Consider the following 22,681-nt stretch of genomic DNA (forward strand, 5'->3'; position numbering starts at 1 on the left):
ATAGGTTGTGGGTTATGCATTATACATATATACCCATATACAAAATATTAGGGCGAGGCAGTGCCTCTAGGCATGACATCCCAACCTATGGCTCTTACAGTCTTTCTGCCCCTTCTCCTGCAAAATTCCCTAAGCTTTTATGTTTTAAGTCTACTTCAGTGATGAGCCCTTAGAAGCCTCTGGATTTCTGAGGTAGTATGTGTTGAGTATCCTCAGCATCTGTCTCCTTCACCCTGGTGCTGATTATCAAGCTCAGCAGCACTCTTGTTCATCTCCCCACTTCCTCTGTGATTTCACCTGGGCCTTGACTGAGATGTGAGGGGTGGTTTATCTCCTTGAGTCTTGCTGCCTTCTGAAAAAGAAAAACAGATTCTCCAATGGAGAGTGGAGTCAGCATAAGTTAAATTGGATAAGCAGTATTAATTTAGGGAGAGTCTGATGGATTTATCCTCTTTTAGCCAAAGACTTGTGGGAGCTTGGCATTGCAGGGCATAATCTTTGTCTCCATAGGATTCAGACCTGGTTCCTAGTTCCGGATATGGGTTCCCTTCTACCGGATCTCCTAGCCCATCAGTATGCCACTGGTTACCCACCAAGGCTGTGTGCCACCATTGCACTGGTGTGTGCTTCTTGTCAGGCTGGTGGCTTCTGAGCAGCTTAGACCCCTGCTCGCTCACACAGTTGTTGGCCACTTTCCCCCAGTAGCTCATGTAGCGCTTTCTAGCACTAGATGGGCTAATTGTCTGAGGGCTGGCTCTCTTCTGTCTACATCTTTACTCATAGCTCCTATCAATCTCCTTAGTTCAGTAAGCTGATTTTCTGTGTGTGTGCTCTTGTGATTCCTCTAGTAGCTAGTTACCTTCTTTGATGTTTTTTTTTTTTTTAATTTCTCCTTTGGTTCCTTAGAACATATTTATAATCATTCTTTTGAATTCTGCCTGGCCTTTTGCCTAACTCATTCACTGGGGTCCATTACTATCAGCTTCATTTTGCCTTGATTTTTCTTGTTTCTTAGATTCCTGGGTTGGGATTTGCACATTGCTAGAAATGTCATTGCTTGGATTTTCCGTTTGTTTTATTAGCTGTATTCTTGTGTGCACAGTTCAGAAGTTATCTCCTCAGTCTAGAACCTCAAGGTACCTGACGTGGCTTCTCTGGTATGCCCAGAGTAAGATGCTGCTGGCAGGAGTGACCGAAGCTAGTGGGCATGCCTGCTATATAAATACCATAATAGTGAGTTTACAACAGCGCTCCTTGTGACTTCAATAGCTGTTGGTGGACAAATTGGCAGGCAGGCGTGAGGTACGCTACGATTTTGCTCAGTGAGGACTGGGAGGGAGAGAGGGTAGGTGAGGACGGGAACTAGTGTTCACTTTGAAAAAGAGGAGGCCAAGGAATCTTAGAAAAGTTGGGTCTTTCAGGTTCCACAGATTTTAGAGGTTGTTAGGGCTTTAGCAGATTATAGTTATGGGATATAATTGGAGGGGATAAGAGAGAGAGAATGCGGAAAAGTTAGAAAGAGAAGCAAAGCCTAGGAGAGGGGAGAAAGAAGACTAGCTGAAATCACAAGAGGAGACTGGGTGGAGAAAAACACAGAACAAACTTAAAATGTAACTGAGCAATATACAGCACAAACAAAACCACCACGGAATATATATTTATATGTATGCAAAAGTGGAGATTTGGAAAAAAAAAGGGGGGGGGCAATTGCCGGGCGTGGTGGCGCACGCCTTTAATCCCAGCACTCGGGAAGCAGAGGTAGGAGGATCGCTGTGAGTTCGAGGTCAGCCTGAGACTACAGAGTGAGTTCCAGGTCAGCCTGGGCTAGAGTGAGACCCTACCTCGAAAATCCAAAACAAAGGGGGGGGGGCAATAAAAGATAAGAAAATGTGGCAGAGGTAACAAAAGTTAACCTTAACATACAAATGACCAAAAAAAGACAAAGTATATTAATTGTACATCAAATCTAAAAGGTCAGTATTTCTGCCATGGTGGGATGGCTTTTGAATTCTTTCCTTCCCTGTGCTGTTTTCTTTAGTAGCCTGCCCTGATACGGGAGGTACACTTAGACTTTCCAGCTCAGGTTCATGGAACCAGATTCAGGGAATGTATTGCCTCAGCCCAGTTGCCTTTTAGAGCTTGTTTCTATCTCACCTATGTGGAATTGTCCAGATAGCTCCCTTCTTGGTACATTGTCTTCAAATTGCTTTCAAAATGATTTAATCACTATGTCTTCATCTGGGTAAGGGCTCAAACCTTTTGCTTATTTTTGTAACTTGCTTCTTCTTTTTTTTTTTTTTTTTTTTTTTGAGAAGATCAGGGCTGGGCCAGCTAACAGTGGCTGCCTACGGGCTAAAAATAATCCAAGACTCCGGTAAAAGTTCAGCACAGCAGTCCCAATCTATCACTGACGGCCTGTAGGGCTCCTGCGGAGATTCTCAATATGTTGGCCAGTTGAAGAAGCTGGGTTCTGTTGTCAAGTAGCAGGAAAGATGCAATACCGGCAAAGAGCCAGGACAGTCAGCCAAAAGACCCATCTGGACTGAGTGCCTGTGGTGTGTGTGGCTTTGGTTTAAAGGAAGGGTAGCAGTAGAATAGGTTAACCTGGGGAAGAGATGTGGGAAGAGATGTCCGGTCCCAGCCACACTGGCTCGGTAGCTCACATAGAAGTACAGAAGCATATACAATTTTTTTTATATTTTTTTGTTTATTTTTATTTATTTATTTGAGAGGGACAGACAGAGAGAGAAAGAGGGAGACAGAGAGAGAGAGAGAATGGGTGCACCAGGGCATCCAGCCACTGCAATCAACTCCATGAGTGCACCCCTTGTGCATCTGTCTTACGTGGGTCCTGGGGAATCGAGCCTCAGAACCAGGGTTCTTAGGCTTCACAAGCAAGTGCTTAACCGCTAAGCCATCTCTCCAGCTCCCCCAAAATATTTTTAAAGGTATATATTCTTGCTTCAAGATGTGTTAACAATAAGAAATTTTCTTCAGTTTCTTGATGTCACTAGGGAATAATTCATTTTTATTCTAAAAATGATACTGAAAGTTAAACTTAGTTTATGGTTTCTCCAACATGGGAACAGAATATCTAAATGTTACAAGCCTAGTTTCATACCAGCAGCAATGCTCCCAACAGCTTTTCAAACAAAAAGGAGAAATATAGAGTGAAAAATAGGTTTCCCTAAACTTGAGTGTAAATTTAGAACTATACTAAGGCAAGATCCTCCTGCCATTGTTTGAATTCTTTTATTCCACAAATATTTATAGGATTAATTATGTGCCCATGACTTCTTGAACTAAATAGTCAGAATGTTGTAGAAAATAAGTTTACTTAGCAAGTCACACACTGATTCATCTGTTTTGACAACTAGGTAAATGGCTTAAATCTAAGTTGCAGTCACTTTTTCTATAAAAATGAGAGCGATAAAATCTGTAACATGATGTAACTTAACCAATGAAACTCATTATATAAATGTTAATCTCAAACCAAACGCAGTGGTTTCTACCTGTAATCCTAATCCATCTCTCAGGAGGCTGAGGTAGGAAGGCTGCTGTTCTAAGGTCATCCTGGGTTACAAAATGAGTTCCAGGTCAGCCTGGTTTAGTGTGAGACCCTGTCCAAAAAAAAAAAAAAAAGTGCTTCCATGCCCCCTTTCCTTTTTTATTGCCTTTAGTTCTTAAAATAAGTTGAAAGATAACTTAAAATTTCCTTTATCTATAAACTTTTAAGCCTCCTTAATGTTTTGTCCTATCAATTTTGTTTCTATTGCCAAAACTTTTTCTCCCTCCCCTTCCTGAAAGTGAGTATAAACATAGTCTCTTCTGGGCCTTCAGTTGGTATTCTTGTCTATTAAAAAAAGTACTGTTGGGCTGGGAAAATGCCTTAGCAGTTAAAGTGTTTGCCTGCGAAGTGTAAGGGCCCTGTTCGATTCCCCAGGACCCATGTAAGCCAGATGCACAAGGGGTGCATGAGTCTGGAGTTTGTTTGCAGTGGCTGGAGGCCGTGGTATGCCCATTCTCTCTTTCTCTCTATCTACCTCTTCTTCTCTTTCTCTCTCAAATAAAAAGAATTTTTTAAAAAAGCACTGTTGACTCTTGGCAAAAAAGTAACCCCTAATCCAATAGTCTGCCATCTTTTTTGGGGGAGGGTAGTTTCAAGGAAGGGTCTCACTCAGGTCCAGGCTGACCTGGAATTAACTATGTAGTCTCAGGGTGGCCTTGAACTCATGGAAATCCTCCTACCTCTGCCTCCCAAGTGCTGGGATTAAAGGCGTGCGCCACCATGCCCGGATAGTCTGCCATCTTGCATGTATCCTCCCTGCAGCCCCCACTTGGACAAATCAAAACAAAACCCTTGTACCGTGAGATCACATGCCCAAAATAGTGAGTATGATAAAGAATAACCTTTTTAAATAATACAGCCATCATTTAAGAATTTAGCAGTGTTATTTTTAATGCAACTGACAGTAACTGTTGTAGCCAGGTTTGCATTACTGGCGGAAAACATCCAATCAACAGCAGCTTATGAGAGGAAAGGGTTTACTTTGGCTTACAGACTCCAGGGGAAGCTCCACGATGGCAGGGAAAATGATGGCATGAGCAGAGGGTGGACATCACCTCCTGGCCAACATCAGGTGGACAACAGCAACAGGAGAGTGTGCCAAACACTGGCAAGAGAAAACTGGCTATAACACCCATAAGCCTGCCCCCAACAATACATCACCTCCAAGAGGCTTCAATTCCCAAACTGCCACCAGCTTGGTACCTAGCATTCAGAACCCATAAGCTTATGATGATGATAACCCCCAGACCGCACCATCAAGTTGAAATCCACATGTAGGTCATGGGCGCTCAAGTCACTGGAGTTCAGCTGACAAACCATCTGACAAGGATGCCGATGATGGTGAGACGACACGTTCTTGGGAAGGGGCACCTGGGAACCTGCTGTACCTTTCTCCTCAATTAATTGTGCCATGAACCCAAAACATAACAAATAAGAAAATTTTTAAACAGACTTTTTTGGAGGTGAAGGGGAAACTAAACCTAGCACCAAAGAGCTCTCCTGATGACCTGACCTTTACTTCTTGCCTATGACATTTGTCTCCAGTGTTTCACCTCTCCGAGGTACTGCGCTCCCTGACCCTGAAGGCAGAACTAACTGTTACAACTGCCCCCCAGGAAGATGGTCCTTGAAGTTGCTGTTCTACAGGATTTCTTGGCAGTAAGTAACCGATTTAGACCAAAAGAAGGATATGGGGCCTTCTGATACAATACTAATATAGATTGGCTTTGATTTTAAAGATATTTTTATTTATTTGGAAGCAGAGAGACACACACAAAGCCAGACAGAGACAGAATGGGAGCACAAGGGCCTCTTGCAGCTAAAAAAACAAAAAAAATTCAATTAGATTCATGCATCAATTGTGCATGTGGGCTTACGTGGGTACTGGGGAATTGAACCCAGGCCATTGGACTTTGTAAGAAAGTTTTTTGAACCACGGAGCTATCTCTCCAGACCTAACTTAGTTTTTTTTTTTTTCCTTTTATTAAAGTTTATTTATTTGAGAGAGAGAAAGAGAGAGAGACACAAAGAGAGAGAGAGAATGGGCACGCAAGGGTCTTCAGCCACTGCAAACAAATTCCAGACACATGTGCCACTTTGTGCATCTGGCTAACGTGGGTCCTGGGAAAATGAACCTGAGTTGTTAGACTCAGTAGGTAAGCGACTTAATTACTGAGCCTGCTCTCCAGCCCCTAAATTCGCTTTTAAAAATCACTTTGTGGTAGTAAGCATCAGGAGTGTTAACAAGGAACTAGAATAAAGCTAGGAGAAAGTGGAAATAGGGTGGGAGAGGATATGACATGTAATTCAAGGGACCGAATACAGAGGGTGGAAGGGTCTTGGGGGAGGAGAGACAATAGGGAAGGAACATACACAAAACTAATGATAGCATGAATCAGCATCATAGAAACCTTCCTCCTGGATAACTGACTATTTTAGTAGCCGGGGGCGGGGCACAAATCTCCCAGGGAAAAGGGCCCCAGAGAGGATGGAGACAGCCTACTTCTAAACCATGGGTTCTGGATGGTAATTCCCAGTTTCAGAACTGGGTTACATCCCACAGTGAGCTGTTGGTCAGGGAGAGCCATGAGGTCCCCAAAACAATGCAGGCTATTGCCAAAGCACTTGGTTACCAGTCAGTGCTAAATGGTAAGAACTCATTGCTGAAGACACTGCAGGCTGCGGATGCTATACACGGAGAGAACCCTCTGGAGCTGAGGTGGAACACGACTTCCTGCTGGGTAGCTCTCAGAGTGCAGGAAAGCGCTCTGTGAGCTGCTGGGAGATAATGGTCATCAATGTCATGAACAAGCAAGGGATCCTGCAAGCCATGAAATGGACAGGATGTACACATCTGGGCAAGAGTGGCACACAGCCTATGTGGGTAATCAGTGGCTCTCTGACTAGATAAGATGGTTCTCTCACAGGATAAGAGGCCTGCTCCGTGGGGTAGAACTCATACCTGGCCCTGAGAATCAAGGAAGAATCCTATGGCTATGAATGGCCATAGACTCCAGAGAGAAGCTCCCACTAGTCTTTGACCAAGAAGAGTGGCTACACTCATCAAAATGTCTCTTAAGGGTGGTGCATGTGTCTGGAGTTCGTTTGCAGCAGCTGGAGGTCCCTGGAGTGCCCATTCTCTTTCTATCTTCTGTTTCTATCTGTTGCTTTCTCAAATAAAAAAAAAAAATATTTTAAAATGTCTCTGAATTAACTATGCTTATCCTCGCTAATCCAATCTTGGTTGCAGAATCTGATTTTTGTTTTGTTTTTCTTTACAGTGAAAACGTAGGTAGATTCATCAATATGACAAAAAAATAAAACAAAAAAAAAAAGATAGTCAACTGCCTAGCATGAGATAAGCCACCACTGGCACATCTGCCAGGGCCCATTACAGAGGAAATGGTGATTTAAACATGAGTCCTGGGTTGGAGAGATAGCTTAGCGGTTAAGCGCTTGCCTGTGAAGCCTAAGGACCCCGGTTCAAGGCTCGATTCTCCAGGACCCACTTTAGCCAGATGCACAAGGGGGCGCACGCGTCTGGAGTTCGTTTGCAGTGGCTGGAAGCCCTGGCGCACCCATTCTTTCTCTCTCTATCTGCCTCTTTCTGTCTCTGTCACTCTCAAATAAATAAATAAAAATGAAAAAAAAAAAACCAAACATGAGTCCTAGCCAGGCATGGTAGAGCACACCTTTAATCCCAATAATTGGGAGGTAGAGGTAGGAAGACTACCATGAGTTTGAGGCCAGCCTGAGACTATACAGTGAGTTCCCAGTCAGTTTGAGCTAGAGTGAGACCCTACCTTGAAAAAACAAAATAAAGAAGTAAACAAATGTGTTCTCACTGTGAACCTGACAACCTACTCCAGAGAGATGAAGATAGACCCTCAAAACTCATCAAAGCACAAATCTAGAGGTAGCTGAGAGTTCAACACTAAAGCAGACTTATAATCTACCCAGCAAGGGTCAGGGAACTTTAAGACTTTAAGAGCTGCAGGATAGGGAGGACTATCCTAAGTATTGTTTCTCCCCACCCGCAGAGACTGACTGATGTATTAGTAACCCCATAGTGAATACCAGTAACCCCACTGAGGAGGGCCCTCAGTGGAATGGAGGTGACAAAGAATGTGGTGGTGGGAAACAAGAGGACAACACAAGGGGATGGGACCAACATGTGATTTGTCCATACAGTGAAATCCAAAATTAATAAAAACATATTTTCAATCCATGACAAGTTGAATGTGTGGACAAGCAATCCACTGGTTACACAGGGCCAATTATGTAGACTGCATTATCTTTGCCCTCTTGTCCATCAACAAATGTTTGGTTTGTTGTTAAATCTCAGCTATTGTAAATAAAAATGTCATTGTGCACACAGAAATACAAGTATCTTTACAAGGTGGTGATTGCATCTCCTTTGGATAATGTGGTGGTTTGAATGTGAATGCACGTCCCCCATAGCATCAGGGATTTTTATTAAGTTTCATTCTTATCAAAGCATTTTACTTGTTTAAGATTCTACTGTGTGCCATTATTAAAAATATATATATTTATAATGTCAAGAAAAGAAAAATGACAGAGTTTGCAGCTTGAGTCTCCAGCAGGTGGAGCACGGCTGAGGAAGGGGAATGTCACTGGGGGACGGATCTTGTAACCCAGTCCTACTGGGTGTGTGAAGAGTCCCTTTGAGGAGATATAAAGGGAAGAGAAAGGAAGGGAGGAGGGTACTTAATAGGTTGATATTGTATATATGTAAGTACAATGATTGAGATGGGGAGGTAATATGATGGAATTTCAAAGGGGAAAGTGGGGGGGGGGGAGGGAATTACCATGGGATATTTTTTTATAATCATGGAAAATGTTAATAAAAATTTTAAAAAAATATTAAAAAAAAAGAGTCCCTTTGAGCTCCGGCTGTTTTGTTTGCTGGCTGTTGGTGTTCTCTCTGCCATGGTTCTATGGAAGTGAGCCAGCTTCTTCGACCCTGACGAGACTGCCCCTGGATTCTGCATGCCTGAAATGAACCCTGTCCTCCAACAAGCTGCTTCTGGTCAGGTGTTTGTACAAGCAACAGGAAAGTAACTGCCACAGATACACAGGCAGAAAATGGGCTTCGGTGTTTCTTGTGGGACATGTCTACTAGGGGTGAATATCATCAGTTGTTGTTTATCTGGAAATAACTGTTCCCTCATTTTTTTTTCTCACTGAAATGTACACTTTATTAAGACTACATTTTTTTCTATTTTTACAAAAAAATAAAATCAGATTCTTCATTTAAAATAAATAAAAACCACTCTATACCTCTGGGAAATAAGCCAAAGTATTATTTATTTATGACATATTTACATACTTACAAAATTGACATTAACCAATACATCCTTGTGCATAATATCACAAAATGAATATCACATCCCAAAAGAAAAAAATCTATATTTCTTAAGAATTTATGTTTAACTGAACAACTGTTAACATGTAGTTTACAAATTTGGCCTCACAAATCACAAAGACCTATTTAGATTGTTTTTTTATTCCCTAGCCAATGAATAGCATAAAAAGTATGTGAATTAGTTGACCCTGAGTAATTTCTAATTTGCATAATTTTGAATATGCATTATGCATTTTCATTTGAATTCTTACGGACTTATACTTCCTCCTACACTACCTTTTATCTTTATCCAAAAATGAGGATGGGAAAGCAACAAGAACAAGAGAATCAGAAGAAGAACTGCCAGCAACACCTAACACTTCTTTCCAACTTCAGAAGCATGTGGCAGCACTTATATGCAGAACTGCTCAGAGGCAGAGCGCCTGCCTGGCATAAATGAGGTCCTGGATTCAGTGTGCAACCCTGCAACAAACGAAAAAGCAGAATAAAAATGAACAATAACAAAAACTGAGTGAAAGGAGGACCTTGAAACTGAATGGTCCAAGCAATCATCTAAGGGTGCCTTTAAATTGTTTTTCAGTAAGTATATAATCTGATACAATCTAATGACTTGAATTTAAATTTACAAAATATAATATTCAAGAATGTCAAACTCTGCCAATGGCGGGGAATTTCACAAACAAATACCTCAATAATAAACTGTTTGATGGTTTTTCCTAAGTCTTAAGAAAGAATAGAAAGCAAATAGCTACTCACGTACACCCATCAATAATGTGGGAGCTCTAAGGAGATGGGTAGAAGAGAGAAGGACACAGAGGCGGAAGGGCTGGAAAGGGGAACCATGGCCTCAGAATGGTGATGGGTATATCAGATCCCTAAGCCAGCCAGGCTGTGCTGCATGGGACAGAAATTGGGGCTTAGTGTTCTTGCTCAGGGGGTAACAGGGGAGACCCTGCATGACAGGTGGAAAGGGATCCTGTGGAGTCAGTCTGCTCTGGCTGATGCCTTCCAAAGAGAACTCTGGGACAGAAGAAATCAGACAGGCTAGACTCAATCAAGGATTTTCCTCACCTACCTGCCCTTCACTCCTCCCCCGCCTCCTCCTCCTCACCCACTACAGTTCCAAGGAGCAGAAGACATACTAAGTGAAAGGAAGATGATCCAGTTGCAGTGTTAGAAAGAGATAGCTTTTTCTTTCTTTGTTTGTTTCTTTTCTTTTCTCTTTTCTCTTTTTTTTTTTTTTTTTTTTGGTTTTTCAAGGTAGGTTCTCACTGTAGCCCAGGCTGACCTGGAATTCACTATGGAGTCTCAGGGTGCCCTCGAACTCACGACAATCCTCCTACCTCTGCCTCCCGAGTGCTGGGATTAAAGACGTGCACCACCACGCCTGGTTAGCTTTTTCTTTCTTTTAAGCAGTGCCGGCAATTGGCCAAGGTCTGATGCATGCGAGGCAAGTGTTATACCACTGAGCCACGTCTGCAGCCCCAAAGGACAACTTTTTAAAACAAAGGATAAAGACAAGTGTTAGAGAAAGGTTCCCACTTACTCATGAAGATGGCATTAAAAAGGAGCCTGGCCCCGTTTCCCCGGACATGACACGGTGTACTGCCGTGAACAGCGATGCTCACTTCCCTCTACTTCAAATGACACAGAAGTCTGGATTTCACAAACTGTCATTATATAGTCCTTGAATACTAACAAATATCATTTTAAAACCAATACTTAATTCTTCTCATCCTCATGTAAAAAATAGCCAAATGAAAAAAAATTGCTTGAAGTAACATTAATATAAAACAAATCGTACACATAAACATGGTGCAAGATGAAAGTTTCAGTATCCTTTATAAAACTGGCATAAATTGTGCTAATTCTTTAATAGCTACATATCCGTATCAAAGGGTAAATGAAAATTAAATTATACTTACATATGAAACTATCTTCAAAGGGTTATTTAAACTTTCACATAGAGTTCAACTGTATAAGAAAACAGGTACCTAATTTTGAATTATGTAAATCCAAAAATGGTAAAATATATTATTTCAAGAATGACATTTTTTCATTAACTATAAACATAATGGATTAAATAAACAAGACTGAATATAAAATAGTTCCTTTGAAAATGTCAATAAAAAAATAATAGGCCGAACTGGCACAAGGTTAGAAAAGTAGAGCCCAAGGCAAATGAAGAAGTAATTTCAATTAAGACATACCCTGAACAACCAGGTCCTCCTCTCCCCCCCAAATTCCTCTTGTACAGTAGGAAGAAAATCAGTGGAAGCAGGACGAATTCCTGTTGTCAGAGTTCACTCTAGGAAGCACTGAAGAGTATTACACAAAAATAATGTGAGCCTTCCTGAGCTCAAACATACTTGGATCACTTACTCTTTAGTTTTCATACAGCAATGAAAAAAATAAAATACATTACCCCAATGTTCATAGTATATATCAATAAGATGCCAAAATTAAAAAGAGAAAGAAATGAAGTATAAATTCCTAGACTACACATAGTCACGATGACCAAAAAGAAAGGACTCTTATTTTGGCCCAGCGTCTACAAAACACAGAGGAACTATGAATTCCTTAAAAAACAAAAGAACTCAGTATCAGTACAAGTCAACATGAATTTCCATTTTATAAATTTGGTACATTAAACTGTGCTATAAATATATTTGAATATTTTCCCTCTTGAGAACTAGGATATATGAAATCATATGACTGTAAAAAGGATTGATTTCTTTTCTTCTTTTGGAATGACAGCGTGTCTTCATAAGAGGGACCAAAAATAAAAAAAATAAAAAAAAACCCTGAAGCCTACAAGAAAACTAGAAAAACTGCTGGATTGAAGCTATTCAACATAAGAAGGGTTAGTGCCTTCTTTGACATGGAGCCCAAGGCGTGGCAAAGTCACAGTATGCCCACAGTGCCCTCACAGGGGCCTGGGTGGCAAGCGCTGCTTATATATGCCCGCCATGGCCTTGGCTGCGCTGTAGATCATCTGTCGACGAGACATTCCGGTGAAAGACATGTGCCAATCAGTCCGGCTGACATTTAGTAAGCTCTTTTCCAAGACTTCGCCCACTGTCACCAGAAGGCCTGACCACCTCAGATTGTAGTCCTGGGGAGTCAGACTTTGAGCCTGCGGAAGAATGAAGTCTGTGTTACTTACAACACATTAGAAACATCACTGGGGCGGTCATGTTAAATGACACTTCGAAGTCTTGACTCAGGGTACTTCCACTATATATTATGACAAATCCTCAGAAACTCAGCTAGGCTGCTGCCAACACTGTAAAGTTACAAGGCTACAAATGAGCCAAAAGACCCCTGCACACAACTACTTGGTGGAAATTCCCAGTGCACTCATGTTTTATGCTCAAATATTATCCAAGTCTCTATGGTTCTCTCCTTTGGTGGTGGTGAGGATTGAACCCAGACTGGGGCATGTCTGAGTCTTAGAACACCTCCACCTTCTAAACAGACTCAGTCACCTGAAGTTCCATTCCTACATTAAAGGGCACTTTGGATTACTAATATCTTTCAGCTAAAATGATATTTCTATAAAATTAACTAGAAAGAAAAAGGATGCTTGTTAGGTCTTTTATATCATTCTCAAATAAGTTAACAGTCTGTAGAAAGTATCTCCAGATGTGAGTAACATGTCAGAAAGTTAATACACATCAAATAATGTGCCAGCCTGGTCAGCACCAACTGTTGCTGCATCTGTAACACCACACATGACCCAAACTGTACCTGCTCCCAAGCACAGCAATGATGGAAAATAAACTTACCGTCTAAGAGCCAAGGGTTTTGTTTGGAGGTATTAGGTATAGTTCAGAGAAGGATGTCTGCATGCAGAATGGATCTACACTGCACTTTTTTAAAAAGTGGTGTTTTTTTTTTCATTTATTTATTTGTGAGGGAGGGAGAGAGAAGGGGGCAAATATATATAGAGAGAGAGAATGGGCACATCAGAGCCTCCAGCAACTGCAAACGATCTCCAGTTGCATGTACCACCTTGTGCATCTGGCTTTGTGTGGGTCCTGGAGAATCGAACCTGGGTCCTTTAGCTTTGCCAGCAAGTGCCTTAACTGCTAAGCCATCTCTCCAGCCCTTCGCTTCTTCTTGACTGTTATTTATAATCACCTGAGGTGTTTTTTTTTTAATTCAAATTAAGTTTCTCATGCTCAATTATGACAACTGCCTTGGAAACCTACAACTTGTTCCAGGAGAAATAGTTAAGCATTAAACAAAATAGCTTCTAAGTAAATCTGATCATCAGGTCAACATTCAAAAAGCCTTAGGCTAACTCTGCGTGCGCATGATCCGATTAACATTTGATGAGGCTTAAACGAGAAACAGCAGACAATGTTCCAGGACTACAGAGACCTACAAACCTGCCTCCCACATGAAATCCCTAAGGCCTTGCCACAGAGTGCACATTTGGGCTCCACAGCTCCAGGCAAGGCACCAGAGGCTCAACTTTGTTGTCAGTTTGTCTTCTGATTCAAATTCTCAGCTGATACTGGTGCTGAAGGGCCAAAGACCACACTGTGAGTGATCTGATCTTGTTAACAAAAAGCCAGAGTAGCTCAGGTTTTAATGGGGAAGGAATGCATGGAATCGCTCATGTTTAAGATGCATAAGTTTCATGAAATTATTTTTTATGAAGTTCTTTTAATAGAGTTTTGCTACTATAAATACTGATGATAAGCTTAACGCCCCGATGGGTTAATTTCTATTCTCCAAAATTACAAAACTTAAGCAGCACAGATATAAAACATTTCAGAAGGGATTAAAAAAGAAATGGGGAGAAGTGCTGACCAGTAACATCCGAAAGGCCTTTCAATGCGCACAACCTCCATCTTGGGAATTTTGTGACGAAGTGACAAAAATCATCCAGAATAAAAGCAGCAAACGACACTGCGTGAGCAGCACTTTCAGCTAACCACGTGACTGGCTGGCCACGGCTCTTCCCCAAGCCTGTCTCCCATTCATCTGCACATACGTTAAAGCACGGCTGTCTCGGGCAAGTGGGACAGCATCAGGTCACAGGAATGAAGGTCTGCTTCACTGTGTGAGCATCCTATTTCTTTCAATATTAGTCCTAAAACTAAAAATTAATATGTGTCCTTTTGCAATGGGTCAGCACATCTAGCACAGGGATCAGCAAAGTTTTTGAAAAGGGACAAATAGTATGTTGGGGTTTGAAGCCAAACAGTCTTCAGTGCAGCTACTCAATTCTGCACTTTTTGGTACTAAAGCAACCATATGTACCACGTAAGCAGACCGGCAGGGGATGCTCTAACAAAATCGTAAAGCAGGCAGTCAGCCAGACTTGGCTGTGGGCCACGGATACGCTGCGCCCGATCTACCTCAGTGTCGCGCAGGAATGGGGAGTGTCCTAATTATAGCACGTCTCGTGTTTTCTCCCTAGATTTGGGGAGTACTTTGATTTTCCTCCTAATCCTAATTAACTAGGGAATATTTAATAGCATGCTTACTATTCAAGCGAAATACAGCATGTCTGTTATTTGAACAAAATCAATCATCCCCATGAAATCCTAATTCTTCTTTAATCTGCACATGCATTCAACTATACAACTGATTCATTATTGGCAAGCCATCCTTTGACTCTCTGAGATAAACCCTTCAGGGTTAGGACACAGTGTTCTTCCTAATATACTTCTGAAGATTATTAATTTTACCAATAATTTTGGCATTTTTCTTAAGTGATATTGATCAAGATTTTCTTCAGTGTTGAGAAACGATCTTACAGAATGAACTAGAAACTGTTCTACCTCTACTGTCGATGTTCCATGCAGCATGAGAATTACCTGTTCCTTGAATGCTCAGTTTTGTAGATCTCTATGACAGCATTAGAACTCTGCAGTTTATTTGGTTAAATGGAGTTATTTCACGATAATGTTTAACTGAGATAATTAAGTTATATCATATGAAACAATACCTAATTTTTTGAGTATCAAAGATGGCAATTTTTTATGGTTCAACTTTTTAAGCTTTCTCCTTAACCACTAAGCCATTCCTCCAGCCCTGGTTCAACTTTTTAAATCAACACTGGTAAAGTTTCTATCATGTTATGGAAGCTTGAAATCCATTGGTATAATAATATTTATAGAATTCACTTACAAAATTTTAACTGCTTTTATATTGAAGTGAGTTTAGTGTTAATATCTGTAACAAGGCTTACTTGAACTCCTAAAGAGAAATTATGGTATCAAAAAGTCTTTATAAATTTTCAAAAATCCAAGCATCAATTTTAGTCCCCTTTCTAAACTATAAACCTCTAAAAGGGCCACTGGTTATCTCAGCTATTTTATGAGGATTGATACTAAATGTAAGTATAACTGTATCTATTCATGGAGAGAACTCAATAATCTTATTACATTTTCAAATGCCTCTATATCCCAAATAATATTTTAAAATATTTTATTTTTATTTATTTATTTATTAGACAGAGAAAGAGGGAGAGAAAGAGAGAACAGGCACACCAGGGCCTCCAGTCACTGCAAATGAATTCCAGATGCATGTGCTCCCTTGTGCATCTGGCTAACATGGGTCCTGGGGAATCGAACCTGGGTCCTTTGGCTTTGCAGACAAATGCCTTGACAGCTAAGCCATCCCTCCAGCCCCCAGATAATTTTAAGACAGAAAAAAAAAATCCACAAACTATTACTGAATAGCACAAGGATGCCATTTGTACTTCTTCTTGATTTAGGAGAGAAGAGGAAATTTACATAGAAATACAGAAGAGGGAGAATCATCATTTATATTTTCCCATAAACAATGCTGATGGGCACATGAGTAGGTCTGCTTTTTAGTTAACAAACGTAAAAGCGAGCACTTATGATCCAATCTTCTTATCAACTAAAAAGGAAGACTAGACCAAAGAAAAGGAAATGGATATGATAGAGGGGACTGCAATGAGATGAAGTGGAAAGTAGATTAAGAGTAGACACAGGGCGGGAGAAATGGCTTACTGGTTAAGGCACTGGCCTGCAAAGCCAAAGGACCCAGGTTCAATTCCCCAGGATCCACGGAAGCCAGATACACAAAGTGGCGCATGCATCTGGAGTTCCTCTGCAGCAGCTGAAGGCCCTGGTGTGCCCATTCTATCTCTCTATCTGCCTCTTTCTCTCTCTCAAATAAGTAAAGCATTTTTTTTAAAACGAAAAAGAGTAGACATAAAATAGATAATACAAGTCAATCTTGGAACATAATCATAAAAAAGCATTAACCGCCGGGTATGGTAGTGCATGCCTTTAATCCCAGCACTCGGGAGGCAGAGGTAGAAGGATTGCCTTGAGTTCAAGGCCACCTTGAGACTCCTTAGTGAATTCCAGGTCAGCCTGGGCTAGAGTGAGACCCTAACTCGAAAAACCAAAAAAAAAAAAAAAAAAAAAAAGCATTAATAAACAAAGTCAGCTGGAAAGCCACGCAGAGAGGTGCTAAAGTGTGAAGCAGGAAACTGAAAGGAAAAGGAAAAAGCTAAAGAAGGCAGACACAGGCAAGGACACAGTCCCCACAAAAAGTGCAGCAGACTTCCTACTGTGAGGAACGCCCGGGCCTCTCTAGAGCAGCAGGAGGAGGTAAAGGTTTCTTACCTGCTGCACAAACTCCAAGGGCACCGGCGTGGCCTGTGTGAAAGTCTCCAGGCGAATGCCATGCAGAGGGTCTTCAACTACCAAGCAACCAATGTCAAACCACCTAGGACAGAAAACACAGTCCATATTGCTTACGTGACAAAACTCCAGTGAGTAGTCAAAAGGAAAAGTAAGGACTATATAAGTCAGAAAAAAACATGGGAATTTTCCAAAAGGAAATGGTTTTTCCAATTTGTTTGCAAGAGGACAATCCACTAGAAACAGAGATGAGGAGAAAGAATGGGTAATAACAGTAAAGAACGATGAGGAGACCTGCCATGAAAAGTTTCCTTTCTTTTTAAGATGAGGGAAAAAAATGAGGCAGGGGGACCAAAATATGCACACGAGAAATGTTTCAATATTACTTGCTAAAATATGAGAAAATTTAAATTACCAGCTCCACCACTTCTATGCAGCCATCTAACAATGTTATTGGCAAACTAAAAAGAAAACCATGAGCTCATTCAGAGAAAAATAAGTAAGAACAAATACTCTCCTCATAGATGGGTATGGTGGTGCATGCCTTTAATCCCAGCACTTGGGAGGCAGAGGTAGGAGGATCCTGGTGAGTTCAAGGCCACCCTGACACTACATAGTGAATTCCAGGTCAGCCTGGTCTAGAATAAAACCCTACCTTGGAAAAAAAAAAACAAAAAACCTCTCCTCGTGACTGATAAGTCCTTCCAATAACATGTTCTGAGTTGTTCTCAATCAATCAATGGATGACATCCCTGTGAAATCAACAAACCTCTCTTCAAGTTAAGGATACTTGTGGATTATAAACTGTGAGAATTTTTTAAATGTGCTTAACAGATGACAACTGCAGTCACATCAGAATTATAAAACAACTCTGTAATCATGATATTAAATGAGAGAATATGGACAACACAATGTTTGACATCTCAATTTTAAAAACGCATAGCTTTAATAAAGTACAAAAACATAAAATAAATTAGGAGACTTATTTACACGTTCAACAAGACCACCAAGTAAGACAGAGAAGCATAAACAACTCTGCAGAATATTAAAACAGCAATTTCCAGTATCTTTGTATTAATTTCAAACTGTTCCAGATTCAGAACATTAAATAATAACATTTATTTTATTTGGCAAACGAATTTAAATTCCCTATTTTGTTATAGCAATGTTACTTGTCCAAAAAAAAAAAAAAAAGTAACTGAAATCTCTAGAAAGCTAAGCACAGCTAAATCTTTTCTATCAGGAATAAGACACTGACTAAACTGTAGGCGTAGTTTCTTTTATCACAGTAGTGAATACGCAGTGGAACTCCAAGGTCAACCTTTCTCCCATAGCACCACCCCAAACATTGCTTTCCCAACCCCTTCAACTCGCTGTAAGCCCTCAGTCACGCATGTCCCTATCCAGAGCTCTGGCATCTGTCTTTGTCTTTGTGCTTCTGGATAAGGGAACTATCATTTCTTCTCCCTCCCCTTCACAGTGCCCTTCCATGGGAACCACACCTCGGGAGGAGGATGGCAACCTAGGCTGGTGATGTTGACGTAGATAGGGAATCCCACCTCTCTCCCTCTGTGTTTATGGCAAAGTGCAATTGGCATGACGAATCCTATCTGAAACGGCCTTGAGAAAAACTGTGGTTCCGGGACGTTCACATTTTTCATAGCAGGAAAATTCACACTAGAATTAGAAACCTGACACATGCGCTGACCAAAGTGTGGGCTGCTTACTCTCACCAATCAGGTCACAGAAGAACAAACATGTTCAACACATCCTAAGGGCGTTTTAGTACACTTAACACTGATCCAAGATTTTAACAGCAAAAAGCCTCAACCCACTGGCCTCAGAACCCTGGCACTTTTCTGTACGTGGTATACATCACACTAATTTTTCCAATCCAGCAATTCAAAAAACCAAAGCCCGTCTCCTTGTGGCCTGGGGGGTGGGACTTACAGGTGAGGGTTCTAAGTCACTGTGACTCATACGTGTAAAAAGAGAGAGGCAAGCCCAGTCATAAGAGATGAAGAGGTGGAGGCACTCAATAGATTAATGGGTCCTACTGAGGAAAAAGAGGGAATTCAGTACGAGTTTAACAATGGCTGGGCACAGCAGAAGGCACTATTACTAAACCCAACAACAAACAGACAGAAACAGTCCAAAAAAGGAAGACAGAAAAAACATTTAGGGGAGAAATGGACAATGTTAAAGAAGAGAGAGAGAGAGAGAAAGAGACTGTGGCAAACAAACAAGCATGCCATCAGAATCCTGTAGAGAAAAAATGAGCCAGAAAAAAATTCCTGAATATATGAGGCTGGAGACATTTACCGAACTTATGAAAGCTTTCAATCAAAGAATCAGCAAACCCAGCAAATCCATTAAGAGAATTACTTATAGGAGCAGGCCAGCAATGAAAACAAGCTGGCCTAGGTATATCATACAGAGTATAACTGCAAAGTTAAAATGACCAAAAAAAAAAAAAAAAAAAAAAAACCCTGCTGAAGCGGCTGAAGAGATGGCTTACCGGTTAAGGTGTTTGCCTGCGAAGCCAAAGGATCCCGGTTCCATTCTAAAGGACCCACATAAGCCAGATGCACAAGGGGACTTATGCACCTGGAGTTCCGTATGCAGTGGCTGAAGGCCCTGGTGTACCATTTTCTCTCTCTGTCTCTCTCTCTCTCTCTTCTCTTTCTCTCCCTCTCACATAAATAAATAAATAAATAAAATTTTTAAAAAAGCCAGGCATGGTGGTGCATGCCTTTAATCCAAGCACTCGGGAGGCAGAGGTAGGAGGATCACCGTGAGTTCGAGGCCACCCTGAGACTACATAGTGAATTCCAGGTCAGCCTGGGCCAGAGTGAAAGCCTACCTCAAAAAACCAAAAACAAAAAAATTAAAAAAAAAACAAAAAAAAAACTGCTGAGAAAATATATTCCCATGCCAGAAATAAGCAGTCAAGCCAACAGAAATGGCATGTGCAGAGTTCTGAGACAACCTGTAAGAGACAGGTGAGCAGAGGAGGAGGGGGGCCACAGCGAGCAACCCACCTCACGCCTGGCACCCGAGGAGGCTGTGGGAAGAGGGAAACCGTTCCCAAGAGATCAGGCTGCAGGAAGGAATTAACATGATGCCCGGGAGTGAAGTCCGCGCACAGAACAATACACAGCTAGTCCGATCTTAGAAGTGGAAAGTAATCGCAGAGTAAGATATGACAATACCAGCTGGGCATGGTGGCGCACGCCTTTAATCCCATCACTCAGAGGCAGAGGTAGGAGGATCACCGTGAGTTCAAGGCCACGCTGAGACTACATAGTGAATTCCAGGTCAGCCTGGGCTAGAGCGAGACCCTACCTCGAAAAACCAAAACAAAACCGAGATGTGACAATACGGCACACGGTGCCTTGGCTCCAGCAGCCTCACCTCCTAACTCTTGTTAAAATGGAGCACATTCAGGGGCTCAGCGTGGAAGGTCAGCAGAGGGAACAACTGAACGGATCGCCACTGGGAAGTTCCTTGGTGCCGAAAGAATGCTCAAACGTTCAAACCCAGATTCCAAAGCCCTTCGCAAGGTGAGAGGTACAATGTTATTCACCAACAGTAAACAAAACTAAAGAGAAGAACAGAACCACTATGCAATTATGAATGGTTAAAAAAACCAACAAAACAAAATCATTTTCAGATAAAACAGCTCAGTACATCCAAAAAGGTTTTCTCATTAAAAAGTAATCTATTTTAAAGGCACAGCCTTCGGAGACAATGACGACTGATTACACCCTATAGAGGGTTTTCTGAGTACAACACACACAGAGCACTCAGAAGACTCCAACTTAGCATCTGTCCTTGGGCCCTCCTGCCCATACCCTTCACGACCATGAATAGCGTGGGTAACTGCACAGGATTGCATTTCTACCATTCAATGATAGCCAAACCGATTACTCCGATGCGCCAGCTTAAATGCAGAGCTATTACATGCAGTGATGTCACTTTTGTCATGGAGAGCAGGCCTTTCTAGCTCCGCTGTTTTGTTACTAAAGAGAAGGAAGAGCCGGGCGTAGTGGCACACGCCTTTAATCCCACCACTCAGGGAGGCAGAGGTAGGCAGATCACCATGAGTTCGAGGCCACCCTGAGACTACATGGTGAATTCCAGGTCAGTCTGGGCCAGAGTGAGACCCTACCTGGAATAAAACAAAACAAACTAAAGAGATTAAGGATAGAAACGACAACAGTGTGGACCTAGGGAATCCAGTCTCTCCCCGCCACCCTCCCCTGACCACACACACACACATTCAATGTGAAGTCCCAGCTGGACGCCTCTTACTTGTCTGGCAGCAGCTCGGCGATGAAGTTTTCCACTGACACTGCCGTCTGCTTCTCGTGGATCACGCCGCTCCGCCGCAAGCTATCTATGCGCTCCTGGGCACCCTGCATGACGGCACAAGGAACATAAAACACTTACTATTCGGGCTGGAGAGATGGCTTAGTGGTTAAGGCGTTTGCCTGCAAAGCCAAAGGACCCAGGTTCAATTCCCAGGACCCACGTAAGCCAGATGCACAAGGGGGCACATGCATCTGGAGTTTGTTTGCAGTGGCTGAAGGCCCTGGCATGCCCATTCTCTCTTACTCTCTTTCTCCGTCTTCTATCTCTCTCTTAAATAAACAAAATAAAATTAAAAAAAAAAAACACTTACTATTCAGTACTCTGACTTACAATGACACAAGTCATACATGCATACATTTATACAAAACCATACATATGCTCACTGCCAATGTTCAAATAATGCCAAAGCATATTGCACGGGAGGCAAGTGAAAAGGCCCAATCACATTCTCTCAGTGTGGGTTTGGGGTACACCTTCTAAATTATTTCCTTATGCATTAATATTTGGATTAAATTATTTCATGGATTGCCTTCAAATAACATCATTTAATTAAAGACACACACAAGAAAACTGTTTTGCAATGTTCATTTGGCCAGAGACCATCTTACTGATAAATTCTTACACTGACCAGTATATTTTTAGTAGATTTTCCGTCAAAGCAACAATGAATTTTTTTCCAATTTTTATAAATCCCTTTAAATATACATGCACCAAAATGACCTGTTACTTAGGATGAAAAGCTGTCAATGTATAATACACAAAGCTTATTCAGTAAAATAATTACCATCAATGAAGCAAGCTGAGGGGTTGAAAATCTTAGAAAACTGAGAGCTGAGTGTAAGAGCAAGGAGAAAACAAGACTGTTGTTTCTACATTTATCTGAATTGTTCTAGTGACAGTGATAATGAAAGAAGTGACAAAATACTCAACAGGCAAATCTGTTCAAAGTCTGTCTATTCCTAGCCAGATAGGGTATTGCACACATGGTATCTCAGAACTTGAAAGGGAGAAGAAGGAGGATCACAAGTTCAAGGCCAGACTGGACTACACAACAATCCTATCTCATACATACAACAAAACAACTAATTCTGGGGGAAAAAAAAAATCTATGAATTACACCTATTATTTCAAGGACAGAAGAACTAAATAGAGAAAATGAGATTAAGTAGTTAATTCTTGTTCATATTCAAAGGATTAAGAAGGCTAGGATACTTCTAGAGAAGAGAGTTGTCAGGAACAAATGAAATAAAGACAGACTAACAACTATACAAGGATACAACCATTTAAGACATGAGCTCAGAACAGTAAAGATACTAAAATTTAAATGACAACAAAAGTCAAGACTATCCATTTGTGGTCATTCTCATGGCCAGTGGCCAGCATAGGGCTGAACCCAACAGGTATTCATTAAGAACTCCCTACATGATAAACCCCACATAGTAAACCACACCAAGGGAAAATAGAGATTTCCAAGGGCCTGTGCTACAGATGTTATGAATAATACAAAGCGTTACATGTTACAAGATTAATAATCTGGTAATGCTGATATAAGGAGGCAGAGTGATTCTAAAAGAAATGTAACAGGGAAGCGAATTCAATTCTCCACAGTGGATACTTTACACTTGCTGAATTTGTTCCTCCCAGGAGTTAGTTACAGCTACATTTAGATTAAGCTTAAGTGGTAATTCAGCAAAACTATGAGGGGACTCGTAG

The 22,681-nt window shown here is 41.3% G+C and overlaps 1 protein-coding gene across 2 annotated transcripts in view; it reads right to left on the reverse strand.

Annotated features, from left to right (window-relative positions):
- Positions 1–8,879: 8,879 nt before the first annotated feature.
- Positions 8,880–22,681, reverse strand: part of Prrc1 (proline rich coiled-coil 1) — a 37,848-nt gene continuing 24,046 nt past the window's right edge. For both annotated transcript variants that reach the window (XM_004651527.2, XM_045133904.1), the window contains exons 7-9: positions 20,909–21,012; positions 16,577–16,679; positions 8,880–12,090 (exon numbers count right to left, since the gene is read on the reverse strand). In XM_004651527.2, the coding sequence (XP_004651584.1) occupies positions 11,881–12,090; positions 16,577–16,679; positions 20,909–21,012 (417 nt within the window). In that variant the 3' untranslated portion in view covers positions 8,880–11,880. The remainder of the gene's footprint in view (positions 12,091–16,576; positions 16,680–20,908; positions 21,013–22,681) is intronic.

This window comes from Jaculus jaculus, chromosome 14, assembly GCF_020740685.1.
Source record: "Jaculus jaculus isolate mJacJac1 chromosome 14, mJacJac1.mat.Y.cur, whole genome shotgun sequence".
NCBI classification, from domain to species: domain Eukaryota; kingdom Metazoa; phylum Chordata; class Mammalia; order Rodentia; family Dipodidae; genus Jaculus; species Jaculus jaculus.